Here is a 25,747-nt window from a genome sequence, read left to right as displayed (position 1 = left end):
AAGACCTTCTACAAGTTCATTTAAAAAATATGTTTTGGACTGTTGGAAGATGCATGTCTTCCTGACAAGACCATGTTGGTTACCATGTGAACCTTCCTAATTACTATTAATCTATGCACAGCAGCTTTGGATGATTTATTTTTCAATGTTCTAAGATGCAGGGCCTTGAATAGACCTGACTTCCAGAAGGTAGGTACCTGATCATTTTGGGGAACATATGCTAAACTTCGGTTGAGACAATTTAGAGTGAGTTTGTCAGAGTCGATGGAATTAGGTCAGTGTATGCTGGTTGAGGAGCTGACCAATACACAAATACAGGGGAGAAGTAAGGGAAAGGTGCAAGTGTGAGTTAAGAAGCTGTTGTGAAAGTGAGTAGTTACATAATTTAAAGAAACAATTATCTGAGGGGAGGGAGAAGAGAAGGTGATGTGTCCCTTTCAATGAAAAAGAAAACTCCAAATCAATGCTGAAAAAACAAATGGCAAGGTCATTGGATTGACAATGAATAATAGACCAGCTAAGAAAGGCAATTGTGTGCTTCCATTCTTAGGAAAGCCATTTCTTCTGGCAACCAACCATCCCAACCAGAGACTGGAGTCTTATTATAGTAGGAAATGAGCTGTTCTGCTGACTTCACGCACGTAGTGAATTGGCTGCAGAACTTCTACAACAAAGTTCTTTTAAAACAAGTAGCAAATTGCAGGTGAGATTTGTTAATGTGCCTCACAGCATTCAGCTGTGTTAGTACTTGCAGAATGCACACAACATATGGAGTTTAGGTATAGATTTAAATGTGTTAAATTTGACTCTCAAATTAGATCGATTATGTTAGTGTTAGACAAATATTATCTGAAAGGACACAAATACAGTAGTTATCAAAATAAAGTACCAACCAGAAAGACTGATGTAGCATGCCCAGGCTTAGCTCATTTATGTACTGAACTTTATCAGGATACCCCGTGCTGGTTTCTCACTTGGATAAAGTGATTGCACTGTGTGATCGCAGCAAAAGTCCCAAAGATCTGATTGCAAAGATTAGTAAAAGGCTCTGTATTATTAAACTACTGTCATTCTTCCTTCTTTTTCCACAAACATGAAGGAAATATATTTTGAGATATAGTAAGAAACAACACTTAAAACTTCTGTTCTTTGCTGGGAAGTTACAGGATATGCCATAACTCTCAGTGTATCAGGTGAATGTGAGGCAATCCACCCAGTAACACAGAACGCCTGCTGAGAGAACTAACAATAGACCATTCACTAAAAAAGCACCAGTAATTAATACTAGAGTTACACAGGGTTATAGGCTAGTTAGAGGCCTGGCGTAAATGAGTATAGCTCTAATGGTACCCTAATTTACACCCACGTTATATGGCATTTAAAGCTATTTACAGTATAAGCATTAGTTTTTATAATTTGTCCTGTCAGAGGAGAGATTCTCTTCTATTTTGCAATGTGTAAGTGCTGGTTTCAGCATTTGCCAAGAGAAGAACAGTCAGGTCAGCTTTTCTGGTTGGAAACTGTTGTTCTGTTGAAAGTAATTGCAGTTCTCATGATAAAATGTTGTATGTATTATATTAAATTTATTCCTATCCTCTTGTATTGAGCAATGGTGTAGTTAAGGATATACCAGGGATTTCCACTGTAAAAACCAACCACCTATTCTGAAGACTTTAATATAGCTGTAAAAGCTGATTATACGTTGGAGTGTGAGTGTAAAGATCTTGGAGAAAGAGCTCTTTAGCACATATAAAAGATATCTCTATATAATGGCTTATAAACATCTTCCCTCAAAACCTGACAATATTGAACGGAGATGATGAAGAGCTACTCAAAAATCCATTTAACTGATAAGCTGAATGCTCCTAATAACCAAATTTCAGGCATTGCAGTGAAGTAAGTGAAAACACAGTCTGAAGCGACAGTCTCAGCCGTAAGAAATCCTACCCTTTCAGGACAGTTTCTACACAAAGTATGTTTTTTAGAGCTCCTTTAATATTGATAATGTCAGGCCTTTAGGTACCCACAATTGGTGCTTGCTGCCTGTCTCTCGGTGCCAGGTACAGTAGGAGTAGGAGCCATGTAGCAGAGACTCCTGGGCAGCAGATCCCATCAGTCACTGAGAGATTGTTTGTCAAGATGGCACAACTCAATTTAATTTCTGGATAGGAGCTGCACCCGCTGCCTGTTGGACAAGTGCGTGACCTAACGGACTGTGATGCTGAGGGTCTGTCTATGCCCGCGGAGAGATCAGATCTAAGCTTGCTGGGCTGCATCAAAAGACAGAGGTGCCTGTGCTGGTGGCTGGGTGTGAGCAAGCTCACACCTGGACATGCGTGTTGGTTGGGCACTGTCGTAGAGCTAATAAGATCTGGTGCGAGAACAAGCTGAGTCATTCCCACACAGCCCAAGGGCAACGCAGTTAAACCAAGGCTGAGGAGCCACCAGAGAACTTCACCATGAGTTTCTTTCCTGCCTCGAGCTTTCACTAACTCAGGGATCTCTGTGTTGCACTCTATCTCATGCAGGAAAGATGTCCTAAGTCCTACAGAACTGCAGATTATACACCAGGGTTGCTCTCATGCTCTCATCTCTTTGCAGTCATCTCTGATTTTCTTCCAGTACATCCATTGGCCATTAAACATGTGAGCTCATGAGACTTGGGGGCTACGAGCAAAACTTGGTACAAGACGTTTATGGAAAGATGGCTACAGGAAACACAACTAAAACTTTGGTATTTGGGAGTGTAAGCATCCTGCAGTGACATATACAGAAGAGATGTAGCTTACACCATACAATTGACTGTTTTTCTAATACAAGAAGCATCACACAGGATAGTCCTGTCTGGACTTTGCTATGAAAGAAAAACTTTAACGCTGGAACTGGGGCTAGTATGTAGATGCTAAGGCTCATGAGCAAATACATGGCAGTCCCAACCAGAAATGATGGTTCAGAAGGGCTATCTTTCTTCCAAATAAAGAAAATTAAGAGGACAGCACTCAAATGGAAAAAAAAAAAACTAAATAGAAACTGGAAGTTGTGTAAGAAGAGCTTTTTGGAAAGCTACAGGGAAGGAAGATTACAATTTTAGATTCAAGGTTTTCTTGGTTCTGCAGTGAAGACAGCAATTAGGAATAAGTGTGTGTATATGAGAATTCAGTGTATTTAGCTTATCAAAAAGAGAGGGGAGAGTTGTTTAATGGATAGTGTCTTCATGGAGGGGGAAAACCATCTAGTAAAGATTTCTTTAAACCAGCAAAGAAGGACATAATGAAAACCTATTGCTGGAAGCTAATGGTAGACAAAATGAAATTAGAAACGAAGCATGCATTTTGAGCAAGTGGGAGCAGTTCACCACTGAGAAACATTGCTAAGGACATTGGTGTTTGTGTCTTCTGATCAAGAGTTTCTTAAAGATGTGCTGCATTCAACGGCAAAATTTTGGATGTAAAACAGACCTAACTGGTGATTGCTAGACCAAATACAAGGCAGGAACTACAAGCGGGTGGAAGGATTGGAAACCAGTAAGTGCAAAATGAAATTAATTGCACGCTCAGAATGGGCATGGGGAGTGTGGGGTGTGTGTGACCCCATGAGCCATGGGTTACAGCTTCCCTGGGGAGCTGTGAAGGACTTTCCTTCTAACCGCACCAGTGGGAAACTGCACTGAGTTTCTCTGGACAGGAAGTTGCTCTTTGCCTATCACACAGCAACCTCATTGCTCTTCAGTGTATCCTTTAGGGATTTTTGGCAGTAGTTTATTCAGTAACTAAAATTTTCTGCTTACCAATTCAGTTTCAGAACATGAACGGAAAACCAAACAGAGGGTACAGATGGGAACAGCAGCTAAACGGGGCAGGGTGAACCTCAAGTGAGTGACAGTTCCTAGGCAAAATGCTCTACATTTCTTAAACTCTTGGATTTTTGCTATTCTGGCACAGCCTGTCTAGAAATAACACTGCCTGGGATAAGCTGTCCTTGCAGCAGTTGGTTATGTTGCAGAGAAGGAGCACTTTTGCAGTGAAGGTCAGTGTGAGCACTCTGCTTGCATGGTGCAGTGCAGCCCAGTCAGATGCAGCTCCTTCCATAACCAGCTGATCGGTGTGGTCTGAGTTCAGTGATGTTGTGTATGAGCCCAGGGGTGTAAATTAGACATGCTCTTTTAACTTCATCGCATATCTGACTACCCCATTAAAGAGATTTAGGGGCATCTCCGGTCAGTGAAAGTGACTTAAAACTAGCTTGTTTCACATCATGCGAGTACACTTTGTCTGTTTCAGCTGGGTCCTGACCGGAGGAAACATCTTAAACCATTCCACGTGTGTTCTCAGCTCATGTCTGATGGCTCCCCTAGGGCCATTATATTTATATATATGCATATATCCATATCTATATATAAACTCATTTTTAACCTAGGTTCACTTAGATAAAATAAAGCATTTCAAATATTTAGAAGAGAAGGGAAAGGACAAGTGTCTTTCTTGTGAGGAGAACTGAGTCTTCCTTGAAGACTGAGCACTTTGATAATTTCCTGCAGCAGTTATCTACAACACCAGATTTTGGCAGAACATGATTGAATTAGGGCCCGAGGGTGCAAATTCCATTTCAGGAGTGTGTTGGAAGAAGGAGTCTGCCAGCACAAAGACAGAGACGGTACCTGCAGTGTAAAAACTTGGGAACAGAAGGGGTAAGGACGGGAGAAGGGGGGCATCGTGGTGCTCATGACTGGAGACTGAGCAGCAAACAGAAAGCCTTGGCCGAAGTCCCTTTTGAAGTCTGCAGCAGAGCCAGGCTGGGGCCAAGGCGGCCTCAGTATAGGTGAGGGAGGCTGCAGGCAGTGATGCACTTATCTCACCTGGTGGGAAACCGCACTCTGTACAGGCTGAGGGTAAGACGGATTTTTCTGATCCTAGCCCAGTATTTCAACAAAGTCCTTTCCTGTCCCTGTACATTTTTTTAAATATGACTATTTTATCCTGGCTATGGGATTTGAACATTGGCAGTAAGTGCAGATGAGCATTTTCTTCCATGTGGTTGAAGACCACCCAGTCAAAAACAGTAGCAGAGAAGCTGGTGCTATGTACGTGCTTAACTTAATCCACCACTAAACTTCAGCTACTTGCATTGCACCTTTTTTGTTTGTTTTTAATCACTGTGCCACTTGTGTTATCATTTGAAGCTGACAGCATTTTATTTAATCGAGAGCATTCACTTAATTCATTCTCAGTTTCTACAGTGCATATCTCTGACGGTTTAAGAACAAGTTACAAATAGCATCATTGATAGTGAGTGGCCCAACTCCTTATACCCAGAGCAGCAAAGTTAAACCTTATGAAAAACCTGGAGCAAACTCTGGAAAAGGTAAACAACTGCTTGGTCGGAATTGCCTATAAATCCCAGGGGCGATGGCACCCTGCAGCACAATGCAGTGCTCCAGAACAAACCTTATGTACAAGCCACTAGAAAGGGATGAAGGGAATAGAACAACTGATAGTTTTAAGTAACTGAAGGACTTTTTGAACAAGAATTATTTTTCAAAGTAAATTAAATATGAAACTGGCTGTGTCGATATAGAGGCAGTCAGAAAATAAGATACTGGTTTACACTGGTTTCTCTTTAACCCAGTGTAAGCATCTTGCTTTAAGGACATGCATTGTGGGGAACTGCAAATTCAGGTCTTAGCTGTGCAGTCCAGTTCTTCAGGCCCGGTGACTGTCAACTCAAGCCTGCTGGTCTGGACTGCAGGAGTTGGACATCTGCTGAGCAAAATGTGGAGGAGAATGAACAAGTATTAAACTTTTTCTCAGGGGTCAGAGCACAATCAAAATGCCCTTCCACAGAAAGTAACAGAATGAGATTAATTTTACATGCTACAGCTATGATTGTCCAAGCGTTATGGGGAAGGCAGGATAAATTCAGGCAGAGAAGGTTTCATTAATTGAGGGAATTTCCAGGCTAATTTACAGGTGTTCAGGGACCTGACCTATTTCAATTTGAATAATAGCTGATGACAGAGTTCGATATGCACCAACCTTCTATTTAAACAGAGGGGAGAGAATTGTTTTGGGTTGGGGCTTCTTAATTAGAATTCCACAAATATGGCAACATTTTGCTAAGCTCAGCTAGCAGTTATTTCCTTGTGAGATTTAAACTTAAAAGAAAACCGGTGCATTTAACTTTGCTCTATGTAAAAGATAAAAAACCCCAAAACCAAACCACAAAACTTATGCTATATCTGGTTATTGATTTAAGCTTTAATCTGAATTAAGGAAAAAAAAACCATAAAAACTGTCAGATACTCTCTTTACACTCTTCCTTTGACAATTAGACTCTAATTGCAAGTTTCATTTGTTTAATGGACAACTATCTTGGCCATTAACTTTATCTAAAGTGGATGCTAATTAATGCTAAATTACAGTTCCTAAGGTGCTACATATTATACCCACCTGAATACCAACAGTCACCCACCATTCATTGTATTAGTAAGAGGGAAACAATGAAAGAGAGGATGACAAGAAGCCAAGGAAGATAATTTCCCATCAGCTCTGGTCTTCCAGTTATTCACTGTAACTTGAAGTTACTTGCTGAGTTTTAAAATTTCAGCTATAATTTTTAACTGTAGGTTTTTTAGCCTATTTAGAAAGAAATAATCTCAAGCCCTCTTGGGAATCAGTTAATATTTAATGCTATTGTACTCTGACGTCAAAATTTCATGAGTAGGTAACCAAGAAATGTGTTCAGCTCACAAATTCCTTGAAGCACAGTGCGGTGTGGAATGCACACCTCTAATAGTGGGTTAATTCAGCTGTTTTCAATGTCACTTTTCTCTTCAGTTAATACAAAATATTATGCTTGCCTAACATAACAGTCGCACTGAGCAGCTACCTCCTGGTAACTGTTGTTTGTATTTCATTATAGTCCTGAGTTCCCAACAAAGATAGTTCTTCTGGTCCTACATGCTGTGCAAATACTTAGAAGAGGAAAGACCCTGTCTCTGGGATGTTTGCAGTCTCTGAGATGTAATCGAAAGGCAATCCACTGATTTCGTAGAGCTCCGTAATAAGCTTTAAGTAGAGGGAGGTGCTTTAAATGTGTGGTCTCTCATTTAAAACCAGGCTTAACCTTTAGTATGGTACTGCCTGGCAGAGCCATCTATCCATTAATCATTTAGATTCCCTGCTGACCGTTTTCCATCCATTTCCATCTCTCTGCTCTGGCTTCTTCTGGCTGTAGGGGGAATACAGTATTTGTCACTGTCTGACCCAAAATCTTGGCATAAATCTTCCTCAGAGTATGGGATTCAGCATATACCAATGTTTAGAAGTAAACTTGTGCTAATGGCAATCTTACTCCTAACAGTCAGAGTAGTAGTAAAATAGACAGCCCCAAATGTTGCCATCAGATTAATGACAGATATCCACTACGCAAAACAATGCAAATGGGTTTCTGAGAATAACTGCTGTTCTCTGTACCATAGTTTAAGAAACTGTTAAGCATAGACAGCTCCTGTGAATGGTGTTTCTGCATCTCCTGGCAAAACATGTGCATTCATGCGTAGTTCTCATATATTGCATCACAGACAGTATCTATGACTACGTCTGGGGAATACAGTTTCTGTGATGCTAACTAGATCCCATGGTTCTTCCCAAGATACATAATCTTGGCATTTGTGAAATATTAAGTTTATAAAGAATAGTGACTTCTTTTTGTTCAAGAAATAGAGTTGAGCTCTCCCATGTCATTTTTATTGGTGAAGTGTTCATTCTCATAAAGGCTAATAATCTTATTTAGTTCCTTGTCTCCACTGTGAAGTACATTTGCAGCTTCTTTAATCTTTTCAGGATAAGCAAGCCAGCCAGAGGCTAAATAATTACTGACAGCTGTTAGGTACTGTCTGCCCTATTAGATGTGTTGATCAAATTTTGTAACTGTTTAGAAACATTAGCAGAACAAGGTAGTTTGGTCTTTTTTTCACTGGATTTATCCAGAACTGTGTATTCTGCACATTTTTTTCTACACAATTTCCCAGAAATAACTTAAAATCTTGATCCTTCTCTTTCTTACACAATCATAGAAAAGAGTAGGTTGGAAGGGACCTCATCTGCTCCAACCTTCTGTGGAAAGCAGGGCCTACATTAGGGACATTAGCTATCAGCTTTCCTTCTGACGTTGCAGGTACACACAGAGAATCTGGAGGGAGTGATCTCCATGCAAGATGATGGTGGGCTGCACAGTTAAGCAAGTTTAACACACCGTGACAACAGCAACAAATGTATCCACAATATTTACACATACTTGGTGAGACCAATTGCAGCATGCTGCCGTTTGTATCGGCTAGCGGAGGCGCTGATAGCTTTACAAGCTGTCACAAAAGCTCTTTTCTCTGTAGGGGTTATTGCCAAATTAACATCCAGATGAAAGAGTTTTATAAACTGGACATTCATTTTGGGACCTTGTGCTTAAACTTTTAGCCCTAATGCAAGCACAGCTTGCAGTGTTATCTCTTTGCATCGGTCTCCACGTCCACGTATGCCGTTTATGAAAGTGAGTGCAGATGTGGCTAAGAAGAGACTTCTGAACACACACATATATATGTATGTGTGCAGCTTGGTGTGGTAACAGTCAGACTTCTCATAGCTGATCTTTGTTACTGTAGCCTTCTAGGTAGCACCCCCATTTATCTTCCTTACCCCAAAACTACTGCTGTTGCCTTCTGTGTTCCTTTTGTCTCGCTGCCTATCCATCCTTACCCCCACCAGTGCTCTTGGGCTTCTGCTGTCCCCTCGGTCCCCACATCATCACCAAACTGGCCCGTGGGTCCTACGGCACTGGAGTGGAACCCAGAGTGGCTCCATCTGCAAAAGGAGTGAGAATGACATATCCCTTTATTCATGCAGCATCTCCCAGAACAGTAGGTGTAAAATCAGATTTTGGATTTGGGACACAGCAGAGATAATATTATGGGTTCTGGCCAGAAAAATGTACTCTAGGCAGATGCTGTGCTCTAATGGGTTTAGTAGGAGCATGCTGTGCATATGTAGGTACATCACCGGGCCAAGTCCCTTGTGCTGTAACTGCTGCTTTCAAAAGCTAATGAGACAAAAATGCTAATTTCATGACCCATCTCCTGGAGTCCTCACAGAGCTCCCTCTCCCTTGGGATTTGGGAGTGAATTGAGATTTAAGGTCAGACTGCTGTGGAAGTGTTATGTGTTGGGCTGGGGTAGGGAAGAACAAAGACAGTGCTTGCAGTGGGTGGCTACTATTTATATACAGTGACAAAAATAGGTCCTCTCTGCATTTGTCCAGGTGTCCCCAGGCAGGCAGAGCACAAGGAGTCTGGGCCCTGACCTGTCTCTATAGTGAGATTCCTCTGCACTGAGGGGCCCCAACGAGCCCCCCAGCCCTGTCACTCTGACAGCCCAGTGTGCTGATGGGGCAGGCGCTGGGGGCTTGGTGCCAAAGCCTCAAACTGTTCCCGGCACACTAATGGGCCTCCAACGGGCCAGCAAAACTGATCTTCCGCTGTCTCTGCCTGGTCCCTCATTACCATCACATCAAGTCAGATTTTCTCTGGCCCACCGGCCTCCTGCATATATTTGTTGCTGTAGCTCTAGGAAGTAAGAGCGAGCCTAGGGTCTATCAAATAATCCCAGCAAAACTGAGACTCCTCTGAGCAACAGGTCTAAACTAGTCATATTCCTATAACAGAGATCACAAAAAGGAGTAAAACCAAAATATCTGTTTATTCCTACATCATCTCAAGGAACATTAAATGTGAAATCAGATCTCAGGGTCAAAACCTGGTCACTGCCACTTGTTCTGCTATCACTTGTCGATTTTTAGCCATTCCCGCAGGATCTCTGTGCCTTGCTGTGTCAGTTTTGCTGTGCTCCTTGTCAGCTTCACAATAAGGAGCAAGGCGAAAAATTGGCAACCAGCACACAGATATTTTAAACTGCACAAGCTCTGAGACATCAGGAATGGTTCTAAATTATAGCAAAAGGTGAAGAATCTGTGAATATTGCCAAACAAAGGTAAAAGATAAGAGATGGTCCTAAACTCCAGCAAAAGGAAGCCAGCAGAGGCAGAAATAATGGTAATCGAACTGAAAAACAGATGACAAGTTTTCAGTCAGCTGCACTGGTTAATACTAGAGCAGGAGCTGTGGGAAGCCATGCGGTTTTGCAGAATAACTGCTGTGTGTCTGTATGTGATTCCAGAGACACGGACAAAATTTTGGGAAGCAGGGAGTGAGTTTTGAGTAGATAGTTTAAGCACTTACTAAGCTCTTACTCACTACAACTGTTCTGAAACCTCGGTAGGCAATCTTCTGCACCCATTTCTTGTGTGGATCAGCCACTGTTATGGCATTGCTCCTAGTAAAAGGAAAGGTTTGGCATACATATCAAAAGGTGAAAAAAGTTAGAAGACCTCTGACTACTCAAAAAGCAGTAGCCATACATTTTAGAAAAAAATCTCATCCACTTGAAAAGACAGTGGTGGTTATTCAGTGTGTTCCCTGTGGAAAGAGTAGCATTTGGGGGCAGAAGGGATTCTGTAGCTGACCATCCTACACAGCTGCGGCCACTGCACTGGAAGATTCTGGCATTGATCTCCCAGCATCTGTTAGAACCAATGTATTTTTAGATGTATGTCTGCTAGGGATTTTAAAACTTCAAGAAATGGAAATTATAACACATCCCTGAATGGGCTGCTCTCGTATCTGCTTCCCTGGTGGTTAAAAAAAGAAGTATCTCATCTCATCTGAATTGCTCCCATTCAAAGGTTTTTGTTATGCCTTTATCTCCCAGGTAATGAAGATCTTTGCTTTGAGAAATTCCCTCTCCACATACACACTTAGCACTAAACTCACTCTTTAACAGTCTTGGGAATATGTAATGGTTGCCTGATGCTTCTCACTGTAGGATTCTTTTCGCAGTTGCTTATCATTTTGCCAAACTGGAACCAGTTAGGTTGATTTTCCGGTCAGGGTTATTTTCCAAGCTAAATGACTGATTATGGCTTTTTTTTTTTTTTTTTTTTGGTAAGTTTCAGCCAAAATGATTCAGTCATGTGCAAGAATAAGCAGAGGGAAGCACATCTTTTGGTTTGTTTGTTTTTAATGGTTAAAAAAAAAAAAAGCAGCCTTGATGAGCATTTGGAAAGGTATATCTTTGTTGTGGAAATAAATTCTGTGATGTTTTGAAGTGCTCTGATACCATCTTGCCATTTTAAAAAAATAATAATAAAAATTAATTGTTCTGCCTTCAAAGCTGAGCTTGGCTGAAGTACAGCAAACAAGGCAGTGTTTGGGGCCTTGCTGAGAAGAGCAAGGTTAAACCGAAACGTTGAATAACTACCCAATGCGTATGCACTGTCCATTTTATGCCCCAGCTGAAGCAGATGATTAATACACCCAAACATACATACCTAAAGGCTATGGCAGAACGTATTGCAGAGGTTATAGGTGTAACCATTCTGGCATTCTTATTTTTGAGTGTTTCTGTTTGACCCTTTAAATGGTGTTGTTTTCATGTTGTATTTTGCACTTAATGAGCCAAACAGGTACGCTTTATTTAGTCTCTCAGTGTCAGGTAGGTTTGCAGTCTTTGAGCCACAGCTGTAGCTCTTTTGCAACCCCCCTCCATCTTGCCAGCGTCCTTTCTCTGAAGGATGGTATGGAGTTCCAGTAATGCTTGCACAAATAGTTGCTCTGTAATTGTCATTGTTCCCGTGATACGTTTTATTGGCAAACATCAAGTGTATCTGAGGCCTGCTCCCGATGCCAAGGGTTTTTTAAGATGTGCTGAGCACCTCTCTGTCTCGCTGAGTTCAGCTGGCGTTGACAGCTCCAAATACCTTGTACGAGTAAGCACTTGGCATGTAAGGCAAGTGAGACAATCAGCATTTTATGCATGTCAGGATGCGATCATGCTTGTTTTAATTCACTCTCCAATAAGCTTTCTTGCAGAAAAACAGCCCTTGCACTTAATAAAGTCCATGCCTTCAACCAAAAGGCAGCAAGTGTAATTATAGACTGTTTATGAGCCGGCTTTTGCATGAGAGAGTTATCTTTTGCTTTAGCTATGTTCGTAGCCTATTAAATTTTAGATGACTCAAATAAGATTTTCTTTCTTGTTCACATAAAAATGTGCACCATCATTTTCATGCAGGTAATTGCATTATCTAAAAATATGGGTTCTTCACACGTTTTAGAACAGAGATGTGCTCTTAATGCCAGGTTAGCGTCACAGCATGTGTGCGTGCATGCATGCATTTACATATGCGTGTACATATAACAGAATTTTTATGACAGTTAGTGGACCACACTGACCACAGGTTGAGCATTACAGTATTTTGGAAAGTGCGCCCCACCATAACGGAGGGGAATGGGGGTTGCAGTCAGTCTGTTAATGGGGCTTTTGCATGTTACCTGCTGATGAAATATGAACGATGTAATATTGATAGAGAAGGAGGAAAGGGATGACCGTCTGAAGTGAAAACACAAGGAGACATAACTATTTTACCCCAAATCACATAATCTCTCCCTAAGACAAGAGCGCTGTGTCAGACAACATGAAAGTGTTACAGTGACATCCCACACGCCATTTCTTTCCATGGAAGCACTAACAGTGTTAGCGATAGACCCCTGCGATCAGTGAAAAATGTATTGAGTTTAATTCTCCTTGGCACCGGAGAATCATTTGTATTGTCCCACCATGGCAAGTCTGTGCTAGCAACCCTGGCTATGAGTAGAGAGCATTTTATTATTTATCATCTTTAAGTGTGTTCTTCTCTGGAGAAGTGCTGCTTTTAATGATAGATTTTTGGTGATGTGAATGTAAAATACATCACAGTTTCTGGTATCTTTTTAATTTTATGGATGGCACAGCTTAAAACTAGAAACATCAAATAAAATAACTACTGCTGAGAGTGAATAAAAGTTGGCAGGTATGGCAGTTTAAAATAGCCCTATTTTCACCCTAAATATAGCCTGGTTTAATTGAAATCTAGTGGTAGCTATGAGACAGCTGCTATATCAAAGACGAGTGACAGCCTGCTGAGGTTAAAAGAATACAGGCTGCCTGTGTCTCTGCTGAGATAAAGTGGCATCACAGAAAGCAGAGCAGCAGATAGATTGATGAAAAGTTAAGTTTTTAAAACACTGATTTGTAAAGCCCTTATGCAGTTTTATTTATAGTTTGTTTGTCTCTGTCCTCCTAATAAAATTGGTTTCTGCCTGAAACCAGAAGCGTGATGCGGATCGTCAGTTGCTGTTAACTGCTTTAGCTCAGCTGGAAAGGAAGCCACAGATACAGTCAGTCAGTCAGGTGTCCCCACTGAAATTCTGCCAGTGTAGGAACAATAATGATAGAATTTCAGCTTTTTCCATGAGAGAGTTTCTTACAAATGGGTATTTCAGCTTCATGAGGTCAGCTTAAAACCAACACTAGGGGAGAACCCTCAGTACCTTAAGGCACCATCCGATGCTTGCATATGATAAACTAAGTGATCTAACATAGTGATGTTGTTAGTACCCCACTCTAACAGGACTGTGTACAGAAAGACCAGAGATTTAGTTCTAGGAAGGAGTTGTCTCCATTGTCACAGGTGAAAAGTGGACATTTCTCATTAGCCTGCTGCTTTCAGTATTCTCTAATTAACAAGTACTGCTTTTAATTTCCATGCTTTCTGGTTATTATTATTTTTTCAGCCTCATACAGTCTAAACCCCAAACTCTCAGACTTATCCTCCCTGGTAGCTATTGTAATTCCTTTTACTTTCTAGTACTTAATTAATATTTGCCATGTTCTTACTAAGGTAAGTCCGTACTTTCTCATTATATGAAATTAAAAGTAGATGAGCTTAGTTCCCAACTAAGAGAAGCTTTAGAAAGATATAGGGCACCTTCATATCTGGATTTATTTTCTTTTGATTTTGCTTCTCAGGAGGGCCCTTAAGACCTTCTATCAACCCCATCAATCAAATGAATTGATGAATCATTGAGTCAGAGCTATGGCTACAAGCAGTCCTGCATAGCAAGTTCTGAGGTGAGTTCCTGACTTGCTTGATTATTGCACACAAACAAAACCTCTTCATGGCTGTGGGTCACTGCTGAGTGGATACAAAATAAGGTAAGTGAAAGCTCATCCACCTCAGTTTTTGTGATTGCTTTTAGGAAGATGTGAGTTCAGTTCCTCTTCTGAGCCTCATGCTCCCTGGACTGGCAGGATCAGGAGGAGCATTAGAAAGGCAAAGCAATCTGCCTGAACAGGAGAAAGAGCATCCTAACAGGAGCCCCTCTAGCTGAGTAAAGAACAAAACCAGCAGGCAGGGAAAGCGGGGAGATTCATGGAGTATGGGAGAAGAGAAAGATAATATACAGTGTTATTGGAGGGTTTGCACAGACATGCTAAGGGATACCACTGTGATGGATGAATTAAGTGTTCTTATGAACTTCCTTGGATATCTGTAACTTGTGTTCTTTGCTGGCATCATTATATGTGTGTCATACAAACAAATATCAATTTGGGAAGGGGAACCACACCAAAGACATTAAGATACCTCAGAGGTTCTTTTGTATCCATTACTGCCCCAAATGTATTCCTAAGTATATCACACAAGCATACTTCTCTCCTCTGGACTGCCATGAGAGCTGAGACTGCCCAGCCGTTCATGGAAGGCTCCTTGCACACTGCAGGACCTGACAAAGATGTAGAAGTCTGTCCTCAGCATCACCACCCTACATGTGCAGGCTCCCTGGAGCTAAGCTGCTTGATCCTGGGAAACCAATGTGCTGCTGCTGAGGCACTTAAGTGCACAACGAGCCTCACTGGGAGTCACCTGAGTTCTTAATGCTGTTGTTTATGTAACTGTAACTTGAAATGGTTTCAGATAACCAGATTAGTAAATTGAAACTCTGTAAAGTGTACATGAGAATGGGTCAGACCAAAGGGCTGTCTCTGACAATGGCCACTAGTGGATTTACAGGGAAGAGTGTATAGCAGTGCTTCCACACTGACACCCTCTGAGCTTCCAGCAGTCTGTGCCTCAGGATCTCTCCAGCCAAGAGTGATATCTGTGCTTAATAGCTATGTGAAATTCCCATTGATGTTAAGGGGAGTTTGTCTGAGAAAAGAGATTCCAGCCATCCCTACTGAGCTAACAAAGATAATTTTGCAGTTTTTCTCTGCGTTTGGCTATCTCCATTTTTGCTTTTCATATACAAAAGCAACAGTTAAAAGGATGACATCAAAACTTCCAAATCCATATGAACAGAATGCTTAATCAAAACGCATAAATGGAGAAAAAGAGGACTTTCTCTTGTGGGCTATGCTGCATCCCTTGAAGAGTGAAGAGTACATTTATTATGCTACTTTTTGGAGGGAAGGATTTTCAGCTCCTTCTCAATAGATTGTTTTGAACAGTTCATTTCACAAAACATTAGGAGGGAAAGATTTGGGGAAAATTGTATTTCTCTGCCTTAAAATTGAGTTATGGGCAGGGTGTTTGCCAGCTCATTTTTCTTGTTTGTGTGAAACAGACATTTGTGAGTTGTGGAAAATGAGCAATGGGAGGAGGGAGGAAATAGTCTAAGCCTACATAAGAAGGTTAGATAGTATACTGGTATAATTTATAAGGACTTACAGACACTGCTGTGCTTTGATACCCAAGAAGGCCATTGTGGACACACCGCACGGTGTTTTCACCTTGTGACCCATCAAGCCAATGGCAGCCATAGATGGGTCAACTTTTGTCTGCCTTGAGGATATGGGAGCAACAGCAGCTTTTAAACGAACAACTCTAAATTCTGATACTAGCTTTTGTAATTGAACTTGAGCTATCAGGCTGATGCTAGTAACATAGATGTTAGTGACACAGACTCGCTAGTACAGCCCATAGCATGTATAAGGACTTATGGGCACACTGCAGGGTCATCAGCACACTCATTCACGTAGTGGAGGACCATAGGATTGAAAATGGACATCTTTTAGAATTATTTTCATGATGGATGCTGCATGGACTGGAATGGTTTGGGGTTAATTTTTTTTTGCCAAACTCTTCATGCAACTAACTGAAATAGCCCTGAAATATGGCGGGGCACTGTGAGAAGGACGTGCTAAAAGAGCCCTGAACTCTATTCTGACTTTCAAAGAAATGGATTACAGCATTCTCCCTGGAAAAAGAGTGAATACTTATGGCTGTGAACTGGTTTTGCGGCAGTGTGGTGCTTAGCTGCCTACCAGGGTTAACCTGGAACAGGATGTCACAGTGGAAGACAGGTTACAATTTTTTACAGGCAAGTACTTTATGAGCTTCTTAATTGAGACGATTGTGTGTTTGTATGTCAAGAGGGTCAGGAGAGAGTCTCTTGTTTCCACCAGGCTGGAGTTAGGAAGGACAGGCAGTCAGAGATTGCAAATAGCGCTCTCTGACACTGGCTCAGTCTCCTTCTAAGCAGAGAACTCTATGGATACACTGGTATCCAGTACAAGTCCTCACTTGGTTAAGCAAATGCATGCAGTTTCTAACAATGTTTTTGAATATGTCTCAAAAGTAAATTCTTCTCACTGGTCAGTAAGCTTTACAGGTGTCTTATACTTGGTTACCTTAGAGTTTATGAACCTTATTAACATTACAAAAACAAGAGCCAAGAAAGCACAGAAATGAAGCATTTTATTATGAAAATTTGGGAGGACAGCAAGGCTAAAGTACAGTGCTTCATTGTAGGAGCTAGTCTTTATTTTGTTAAATTCTGAAGACATGAGCTATGAAAGAATAATTTCTTCTCTTATCAATTGCATGTTCCATTAGGAAACCACTTTGTCTTTTTCAGTTTGAGCAGCTATAGTTATGAAGTCACTCAGTGCCTAATTGCTTTGGTTTAATAACAAATTCTCATACTAAAGATACATGGTTTATATACATTGCATCAACAAATAATATTTGTTAGCTGCTGCTGCACTGGAGGGAAGAGGGAACACAGCACATTAGGCCTCTTGTGTTTTTGCAAATCCATTTCTAAATCCAACATTAACATTTTCAGGTTCCTTTATAAAGGAAAGGATGCTCTGTTTCATTTGGAATCTGAAAGATAGTCTCCATCAGACTGTAATTAGTTTTATATATACCTAATATTGGGAAGAAACTAACATAGTTCTCTTTTGGGGGAAAAAAAAAAAAAGAATACTTTGTGGGTTAGGAGTCACTGAAAGGACTCAAAGCCAGAAAATCTGGCCCTGATTTTAGTCTCAAACCTGAATCTGTGTTAAAATCTGTTGAGGGTGCAAACATCAGTCTAGAGAACACCGTGGAAGTAAATTTATTACATTGTAAGCTTTTTTTTTTTATTATTCTTTTCCTTTAGCTCTGACAGGGAAAAATCAGGAGACTGGGAAAAGGAAACGAACAGTGTGGATAGAGCAGAACACAACAGCCACAAATAATCCAATATTTCATAATTTAATTTCACACTCACTAGACTGCAGAGGCATTGCAGACTGTGGGGAGAATAATCTAAGAAGGGTGTTGGGTTGACAATGGTAACATCAGAGCTTAAAGAGGTCTGGCAGCTTTCTAAAAGTAAATGTGCGTCCTTCCTTCTCCCTCTCTTTCTCTACTCAATATAGATTAAAGTGACCTCTGGAGATAAACTGTACTGAACCCCCCCCAAGTAGTTCTGCAGTGTAGTTTTTATTTGTACAGTATGTGAAAGAAGAGTTCAGATTAAATTCCTGGCCTTTCAGAAAAGTTTGTCTGTTCCTTAAAAAAAGAAACAAAAAGAAAAAAGGCTATTTTATTTTAAAGCCGGAGCCTCTTTCATGGTCCCATGATCTCATGAGTTCTTTGGCTGGCCTGTGACCTTTCAACCTTGCACTACATGTTTCTTTTCTAAATTAGCCAGTGTTGAGACATCAATGGAGGAATATCAATGTTATTATAAAAGGCATCATTCTCTCCCAAAAATGTCAGTGTGAGTGAGTCATTGCACCTAACTGCTTAGCTTTTCTAAGGCTGCAAGGAAGATTTGAAAGTGTGATCCAGGGTCCCCCAGTCCACCACCGTCTATTTAAAATGCTTTAAAAAGCAATGTCCCTGGCATCTGCTACAATAGAGGCAAAGGAACTAAGCTTTGCTCCTTTAGCCACAGAATAAAAGTCCTGCCTAAGGCAAAAACTATATATGTGATGTAAAAATACATAGCTATTACAAACAATTTATTTTCAAGGCTATGCTCAAAAGCACTGTAAAAAGAAACCAACCAACAAACAGAAAACCCTTTAAGAAAGAACTAAGTGTCCTGGTGAGTTCTATCATTTCTAACACCCAGTGTCTGTATATCTTCTTGTATTCATGCTCTCTGGTTTCTAGCAGGTTGAGGAAATTAAATCAGATTAAGAGCTCTATTTTTAATCTTAAGAAGATGGGTGTGCATTGTCTGGCATCTTGAAAAATCCAACACTGGGTGTTTATGTGGTCCTGACCAAAGAAACAGTACCCAGAGAGACAGTAACATTACACTAGGATGTTGGATTATAAGGGTGCTTAATCCTCAGCCAGGATAAACTGGTGTACCTTCACTGGCATTGCACTATCTTCTGAGGGCTTGGTCTTTGAGCACCTTTAAAGTTATATAGCCATAGCGGATTCATACACTGTCTTTGTGTTGCAAAATGCATAGATCTTAAAATGAAAAACACGCTGGCCCAAATCCATTCCAGCTGTAACTCTACCCGTGTACAGTTACATCAGAAGTGAAGCTGGCACACGCCAAAAAATGCGTGTCACCTAGTAATTATCTTACTAACAATGCAGAGAAAAAGGCATAGGAAGGACGCATTTCCAAACTCAAAGTCAGATTTTCTCCCCGGTGTGTGAAAGGCTGCTGAACATTTGCTGTTAGCTGTCCTGCCAGCTAGCTGGTGTTTAACCCTAGTTTACCTGCACCTCCGGCTGACACCCACTCAGCACTCAGTATTTTCTTTAGCACAGACAAAGCCTGGAGTGTGAGAGCCTCTGCTCACAACTGAAGGTGTTCGGTGCTTTTCAGTACAATGTTGTTAGTGTTTCCTCACAGTCAGTTTCTCTAGAAAAACAGGTTATGTTGTACCTAACTGGATGTGAGGGGAAAAATAAACACTTGAGTAGAATGCAAGATAATTGTATTAATTCATCTAAGTGCTTTAGTCTGTAGTGTTTAATGTAGCAACAGCTGAGGATAAAGTGTCAGCTGAGAAGTTCCATTAGCATTGCCAGATGCCTGTATTGCGACTCCACACGTTTCTTTCTTCATGGCTGTAACATTTTTTTCTCGCAGAAGTCTGGGATGTCTGTCCCACTTCCATGTGCCTTGGACCAATGCTCAGGAACACACTGTTGAGCTAGCGTTCATAGGAACAGAGTGTGTTCCTACAGGCATTTTTCTTAAGCCAATGCCCAGAGACTGATGACAGTGAGAATGAGGGGAGATTTTTACTTGAAAAATCCCTTTCAGAAACAGTCAACTTCTGGATATAACCTCTTGAATGATAAGAGGAAATGGTCCGATTGCAACTTTTGCAGGAAGTGGGAGAAATCTTCTACGTATCACTGTAGTGGCATGCTGAAATGACACATTTCTAACCTAGCAATTTTGGGGCCAATTTTGAGCCATTTCATACTATTGAGCTAAGCTCTGCTTATCAAACGTAAAACAGATTCAGTGCCGTGTCCGTATTCTTTGTTCATTGTTGCATATGTTTTGGGGAGCTGGGAGTGGGAAAAGCTTTACTGAAAGTCGTGTCCAGAAAGGATGAAATGTACTTCCTGGGGCAGACCCAATTAGCAGCAGTTTCTCTAATGAGTTTATGGCATTTATTTATTTTTTGGCCTTTAAGACTTCTTTCTACTGGGAAATCTCTGACTCATATATAATACAAGTACAGTCCTGCAGGGTGGAGTCATTTGTAAGAGGTCATTAAAGCAATACATTCCTTTAAGTCGCTGCTGTAAAATTGGGTTGTTCAATTCAAAATACAGTACAGAGTGGCAATTACCTTCATTAGCCAGATTCTCTGTCTGAATTATTTAGTTGTTCATAATCTCCCTCTGCAGAGTACTAGCCACACACGGGGAATTAAGTATTGCATTTAAAGGGAATTGGTGTGTTCCACCGAAGGGTCGAACAGCAGGTTGGCCAAGCCTTGGCGTACACTGCTGCGCGTGTCCTCAGTGCAGCCCCCCTTCCTCTTTTCCTCAGCAGCCAGAATTGTGATCGTCCTTGCCCTGGGGCCTGAATCTGGCTCCCTCAAGACCTGGGAAGGATCCCCAACTCTGTACATCTGTTGAACAATATTCTTGATTGATTAATCTGGACACACAAATCCCAACAAGTCTTAGCATTTCTGTAAGGCAAATGGCTTCTTACGAAGTCAGTTGAGATCAAGCTGGATTTGTCACTTGTACATAGATGTCCCAGCAATTCAAAGGGACTGATCTGATATTTTTAGTGACCAAAACAACCAGACACGTGCTTCCTGCGCATGGCAGAAAAGTTTCACAGGGGAATGTGCACAGAGGGGAGGAGGAGGTGCCAGATTTCTAATGAAGAAAGATCCAGTGAAGAAGTAAGCAGCTGTAGATAGCAAGGTGTAATCTAGTAAATCCTCTGAATAACTTAATTAGATTTGATTCAGCAAAACACACGTCCAGCTTCTGCTGAACACCAGCCAGTGTTGGGGGGGCAGGGGGAGAGCTTTCATGAATCCTGTAGGAGACAGATATAGCAGAGATTAAAAGAAACGAGCAGAAAAGGTCCTGAGATACTCTTACTTTGATGAAGATTTTTAATCTAAAGGTGCTAGATTTTCTGATGTTTCCACAGAATCAAAAGTAGCATAAAACTAGCTAAGGGAAAGGTGCCGGGGGTTTCATTACATGGCATTGGTGAGAGGGAGGAAGTTGTAGCCCACTTAGGCATTGCCCATCTCCTTTCTCTCCCCACTCCCCATTCTGTGCGAGCTCTGTACTTGATGCATAGTGGAAAAGGTAGAAACACGACTGAATTCAAGTGGAAATGCTCTATTCTTTTATGTAGCATCAAAGATACAATGCAATTTGATAAGGTTATCCGGGTTTTTTCCTGCTCTGGTTTTGCTGTCAGACTCCAGGTTGCTGTAACACAGCATAGGTCCATTTTGGAACCAGCTGGAGGTCTGGTGGGTGTAATTGCGTTGCTGCCTGTAAAATTCTTGATTTGCATCAATATGAAAAAGAGAGGCACGTCCACTGCATTGCAAAACTTTTGGAAAGTGCTAGAGAAACAAGACATCACTGTGAAAGTTGAGGTTGTACAAAGCCTCTGTTCACTTCTTTTTTTTTTTAAAGGGTAGCTTTCCCTACTTGTGCCAGATGATTTGGCTCTTCTTCATCATTCTTGCTTCTTCATAATGCTTGGATCAGCTTTTCAGTGGGCAGCGCTTTTTGTCGGGACTGTCAAGAGGTGATCTCCACAGCAGGATGGATTTTCTGTCTTCCTCTGACTATCTTGCTGGCTAGCTGTGTGCTTTTCTCCTCCTCTGCATTTTGTCTACTCATCTTTGTGTTTTCCTGTGCTTTTTCTTATGTTCCCCAGTTCCAGCTCTTTCTGCCGTCACTGGGCAATCTTTTGTTCACTTTTTGCCAAGCTCCATTCTTTTAACTGAAAATGTTCAGAAAGTGGATCTGGTCCTCAAATACACACAGAAGACATCAAATTTATAATGGACGCCAAAAATACATTTTCATCATGACACTTTGAAGATGTTTATTTCAATTTGCTTAAAATGTACCTAGCTCAAATCCTGCATGTGCATACAAACTTAACAGCAAAACGAATAGATGTGCCTCATAATTTAAGATTTGTTTGCTCAGGATTGGATCCTGTATAGGCTTGCAGATAGCTTCTCTGTTGAAGAGCTTATATCAGCTTGGGTTTATTTTTAATTTGTCTACTTATAAGCTTCTCATTATGATAGTATGTGAGCATCTCACAGGCAGGTAGTCAGATAAGAAGTGCTCTTATCCCTCTTTAGGAGGTAAGTGACCTGATGATGGTCACTTAATCACAGAGGTTTGTGGCAGACCTTGTGCTTCAGTTCTAGCTCCTGAAATGGGCTTGGGAGCTAGCAGTGTGAGCTGTGCTGGCAGCTGGTAGCCTAGTGTTTCACCATGGGAAGAGCAGAGTGCATGTGAATAAGCAGCGTGCGTGCTACGGTCTCTCAGGATTTTATCAGGAATGACATGACTGTAGTCCCTGCCGCAGGCACTGTTGTCACCCAGCTTGGGGAAGTGAGATGTATATGAAGAAGGGAAATACTTTGGTCTGTGAAATGATCTATAGCTCAGGGGATGGTTCCAAGGCTAAACCCCAAGGGTTTCAGTCCCAGTTCTTTCCGTGTCAGCAGTTAGTATTTCAGTGCACTTCAGCAGCTGTGTGATTGCGGAGGGCTTCGTGCTGCAACCTTGGGGTGCAGCCGTAGCTCACAGAGAGCTTCCCCAAGGTTGCTTCAGGCAGAGCTGGAAGCGAGCCCTCGATATACAACAGCAGCAAGTATCCAACCCCAGGCTTTGAGAAGGAAAAGAGAAAAATAGATACTACTTTGGTCCCCTGTGTCATCCCGAGTCATTCTGTAGCAGCCAGACCAGATAAGAGGTTTATGACTCTGCCTTTCTTCTCTATCAAGTACTTTGTCTCTTTGGAGTTTGCATTCCTGGAGTTCATTCCCCTCAACAGACCCAAGTGAGAGCGTTGTTAACTGTGTGTCTGTAAGTATTTGATTTTCCCTCTTTGATTTTCCAGGAGGAGGAACCAAGATCCTGGTGTTCCTGTAGTCCTGGCAATATACGTATGGATTCCTCTAGTGCTTGTTTTCTGCTGTTATTGTAGTTGGATTAATTAGATGAGATCTCTGACATAGGTCTCCGAGTGATGTGTTCAAAGCCTGGGGTGGGGAAAGTGTTATGGCTATAAAATTAGAATAAATACCCAGGAGTTAAGGGCTGAAATAACCTTGTGCCACATCATGTACTTGGTAACCTGTTACGTGTGCGGTACTCTTGCATTTACACAAGAGGTCCCATTTAAAAACAGGGTAGGTCAGCCTTTACATCATCCATGGCAGATTTTTTTCCCCCTATTTCCAGGAACAAGACCCGTTTCCATGCTCCAGAAAGCCCACAAAGCAAGCTCCAAGCTGAGGTGTACCAAGTTTTTGGGACTCTGTAAGCCTTGGGTTTCTAAACTGTGCATCCCTGAGGGATGCAGCAAGAGACCAAAAGGCACGATGTCATCTGTGAAAGAATTAAGATTTGGGGTGTATGGGGTGTATCTGACTCATAGTTTTTAACTTTTGGTGGTAATGATGTGTCTTCATTACAAAATTCTCCATCTTTGCAGTTAGGTCCTCTTAATCTGCTTTGTCGTATCTCACAGATGAATTTAATTAGGAAGATTTAATAGGAAATCATTAGGCGATTTCATAGGAAAGCAACAATTTTTCTCTTCCCTACTGCCATCCTTCCCCTCCCTGGGGCTCTTACTTTGCTGTCGCTTGCTCGTTCCTCAGGGGAACAAGCAGTTCTGAAGCAGCGAGATGAACGACCCAACTTTCCCACGTATTTTTGCATCTCTGAGTGACTCGTCCAAAAGGTACAATCTCCGATAAATTTTGCCGGGGTTTTTTGGGGACCGTGGTGGTGTTTCTGTGTGGGGTTTCTGATGTCTAGTAAGGTGTAAGCTCACACAAGTGCTTCGCCTGAGGCACGGGCAGATTCCCTCTCCTTCTTCCACAGAAAACAACTGCTCTCAGAAGACTCAGAGGAGTGATCTTTGGGTCCTCTATTTGTTGCGAAACGTGTTAGATACAGGCCAAAAGCCTGCGAGCTCATTTGGGGGGAAACACACGGGCATTACCTCGACACACAGGTGATCACAGATGCCTCAGTTCTGTGGGAAGCAGTCTAAAACACGGCTGGCAGAGCTGCGGAGCACCAGTGTCAGGAGCTGGCAGGCTGCTGTAGGAACTAAACTCCGAAGCTGAGAATCTGTAGTTGAAAATCACCTCTCTTCCCACATCTGCTCTTAAAGGGGAACTTTTAGCCTCCCCAGGACCTTGCGGGGATTCCCAGGCTGTCAGTTAAGATGCTTTCTACTCACCGGTCTGGCTAAGTGTTTTTTAAGTCTTCTATGTGGTGGTTTTCCCACCAAATTTGGGGAAACGCGGGGTCTTCAGGTTAAGCACCTGGACCACGACGCAGACAAAAGATGGGCTGAATGCCCGTTTTCACTGCGTCCTTCCCGAAGGACGGCGTGCGACCCCCCGAGTGCCCCAGCTGTCCGTGCTCCACGGCCGGTTTGAAACCTGCCCGGGGAGGGGCCGTCCGCGCTGCCGCCGCAGCCGGGACCTCCCGTCGCAGAGGCGGGGTAGCGATGCTCCTCGCCCTCGGGGCTGCTCCCGGGGCCGGACCGGAGCCCTCCGCCCGAGCCGCCCGGCAGGCAGACCGGCTCTGCCCCGCGGCGCCCGCACTCGTGCCGCCCTCCGTTGGGCTCGGGGCCCGGCCGGGCCGGCGGCGCCCGGCTCCCGGCGCTGCGCAGCGCCCGCGGCGGGGGCGCGGGCCGGCGGCGGCGGGGGCGGAGCCAGGGCCCGGGGCGGGGGGCTGCGCCCTGCGCGGGATTGGCGCCGGGCGGCGTGATGCCACGTCCGGCGGGGGAAGCCCTGCCTCGCTCGGGAGCCTCCCCCGCCGCCCGGCTCGGCGCGCAGGTGGAGCGGTGCCGCCGCACGCAGGGACCGAGCCCAGCCGAGCCGAGCCCAGCCGCGCCGCGGGAGCCGCCGCGCAGCCCGCCCCGCTCCCCGCCCCGCTCCGCCCGGCCCGGCGGCGCCGCAGCCCGGCAGCATCGCGGCGGGACTGCCCGGGGATGCAGCCGCGCTAAGAACAAAAGCCCTCTGCGCGGTCACGCTCCGGGGCTTTCAAGCGGCGCGGCCCGGCCCGGCCAAACTTGGATCTCTGCCCCCTCCGCCGAGCCGCGGCGGCGTCCGGATTGAACTGCCCGGCGCCTTCCCCGCACGCCGAGGGCAGCGGCAGCGCCTGAGACCCGGGCTTTCCCCCGCCTGCCGCCCTCGCCCGCTGCGCGCCGTCCCGCCGGGGCTGCCCGGGGAGGGGGGCCTCGCCCCGGACCCCGCGCCGCCCGGCACCGCGCCGCCCCGGGGACCCCGGCCGCCTCCCCGCCGCGGGACCTTGGCTTTGCCCTTCGCACGGCAGGTGGCGGGGCCAGCGGAGAAGGATGCGTTTCTTCCCGTGGGGATTTTGGCTGCTGTGTGTCGCCTCCGCCCCGGTTCGCGGTGACAGCGGCAGCAAGGCGAGGAGCTGCGCCGAGGTCCGGCAGCTGTATGGGGCCAAGGGCTTCAGTCTCAGCGGCGTGCCCCAGGCCGAGATCTCCGGTGAGTCCCGCGGAGCGCGGTGGGGAGGCGGCCGAAAGCGCGGAGCCCCCGGGCTGGGGCAGCCCGCGGGGCCGCTGCCATCTGGGGGTTCCGCGGGCACGGCTCGGGGCTGCCGCGGGGCGGGGGGTGCGCTCGCGGCCGCCGCTGGAGTTTGTCTCGGGTCGTGGGCGGCGAGAAGTCGGACCCGAGAGATTTCCCCGAGGGCCGGGCACCCCCTCTCCCCTTGCAGCACCCCTCGTAGCCGCTGCCCGGACTGGAAAGGGTCTCTCTCCAGCGGTGGCGATGCGA

General features: G+C 43.7%; 1 protein-coding gene across 2 annotated transcripts in view; it reads left to right on the top strand.

Annotated features, from left to right (window-relative positions):
• Positions 1–25,747, top strand: part of GPC1 (glypican 1) — a 315,639-nt gene that overhangs the window by 76,406 nt on the left and 213,486 nt on the right. Inside the window, exon 3 of one of the 2 annotated variants that reach the window (XM_050902544.1) lies at positions 13,952–14,053. Coding sequence is in view for 1 of the 2 variants with exons in the window: in XM_050902543.1 (XP_050758500.1) it covers positions 25,303–25,459 (157 nt within the window). In the remaining variant the exon portion in view is untranslated. Of the gene's footprint in view, positions 1–13,951; positions 14,054–24,848; positions 25,460–25,747 lie in introns of those variants that run through there. The other variant, XM_050902543.1, reaches the window with a different exon arrangement.

Source organism: Gymnogyps californianus, chromosome 10 (assembly GCF_018139145.2).
Source record: "Gymnogyps californianus isolate 813 chromosome 10, ASM1813914v2, whole genome shotgun sequence".
Lineage (NCBI taxonomy): Eukaryota > Metazoa > Chordata > Aves > Accipitriformes > Cathartidae > Gymnogyps > Gymnogyps californianus.
This window is presented reverse-complemented; position numbering and strand designations above follow the sequence as displayed.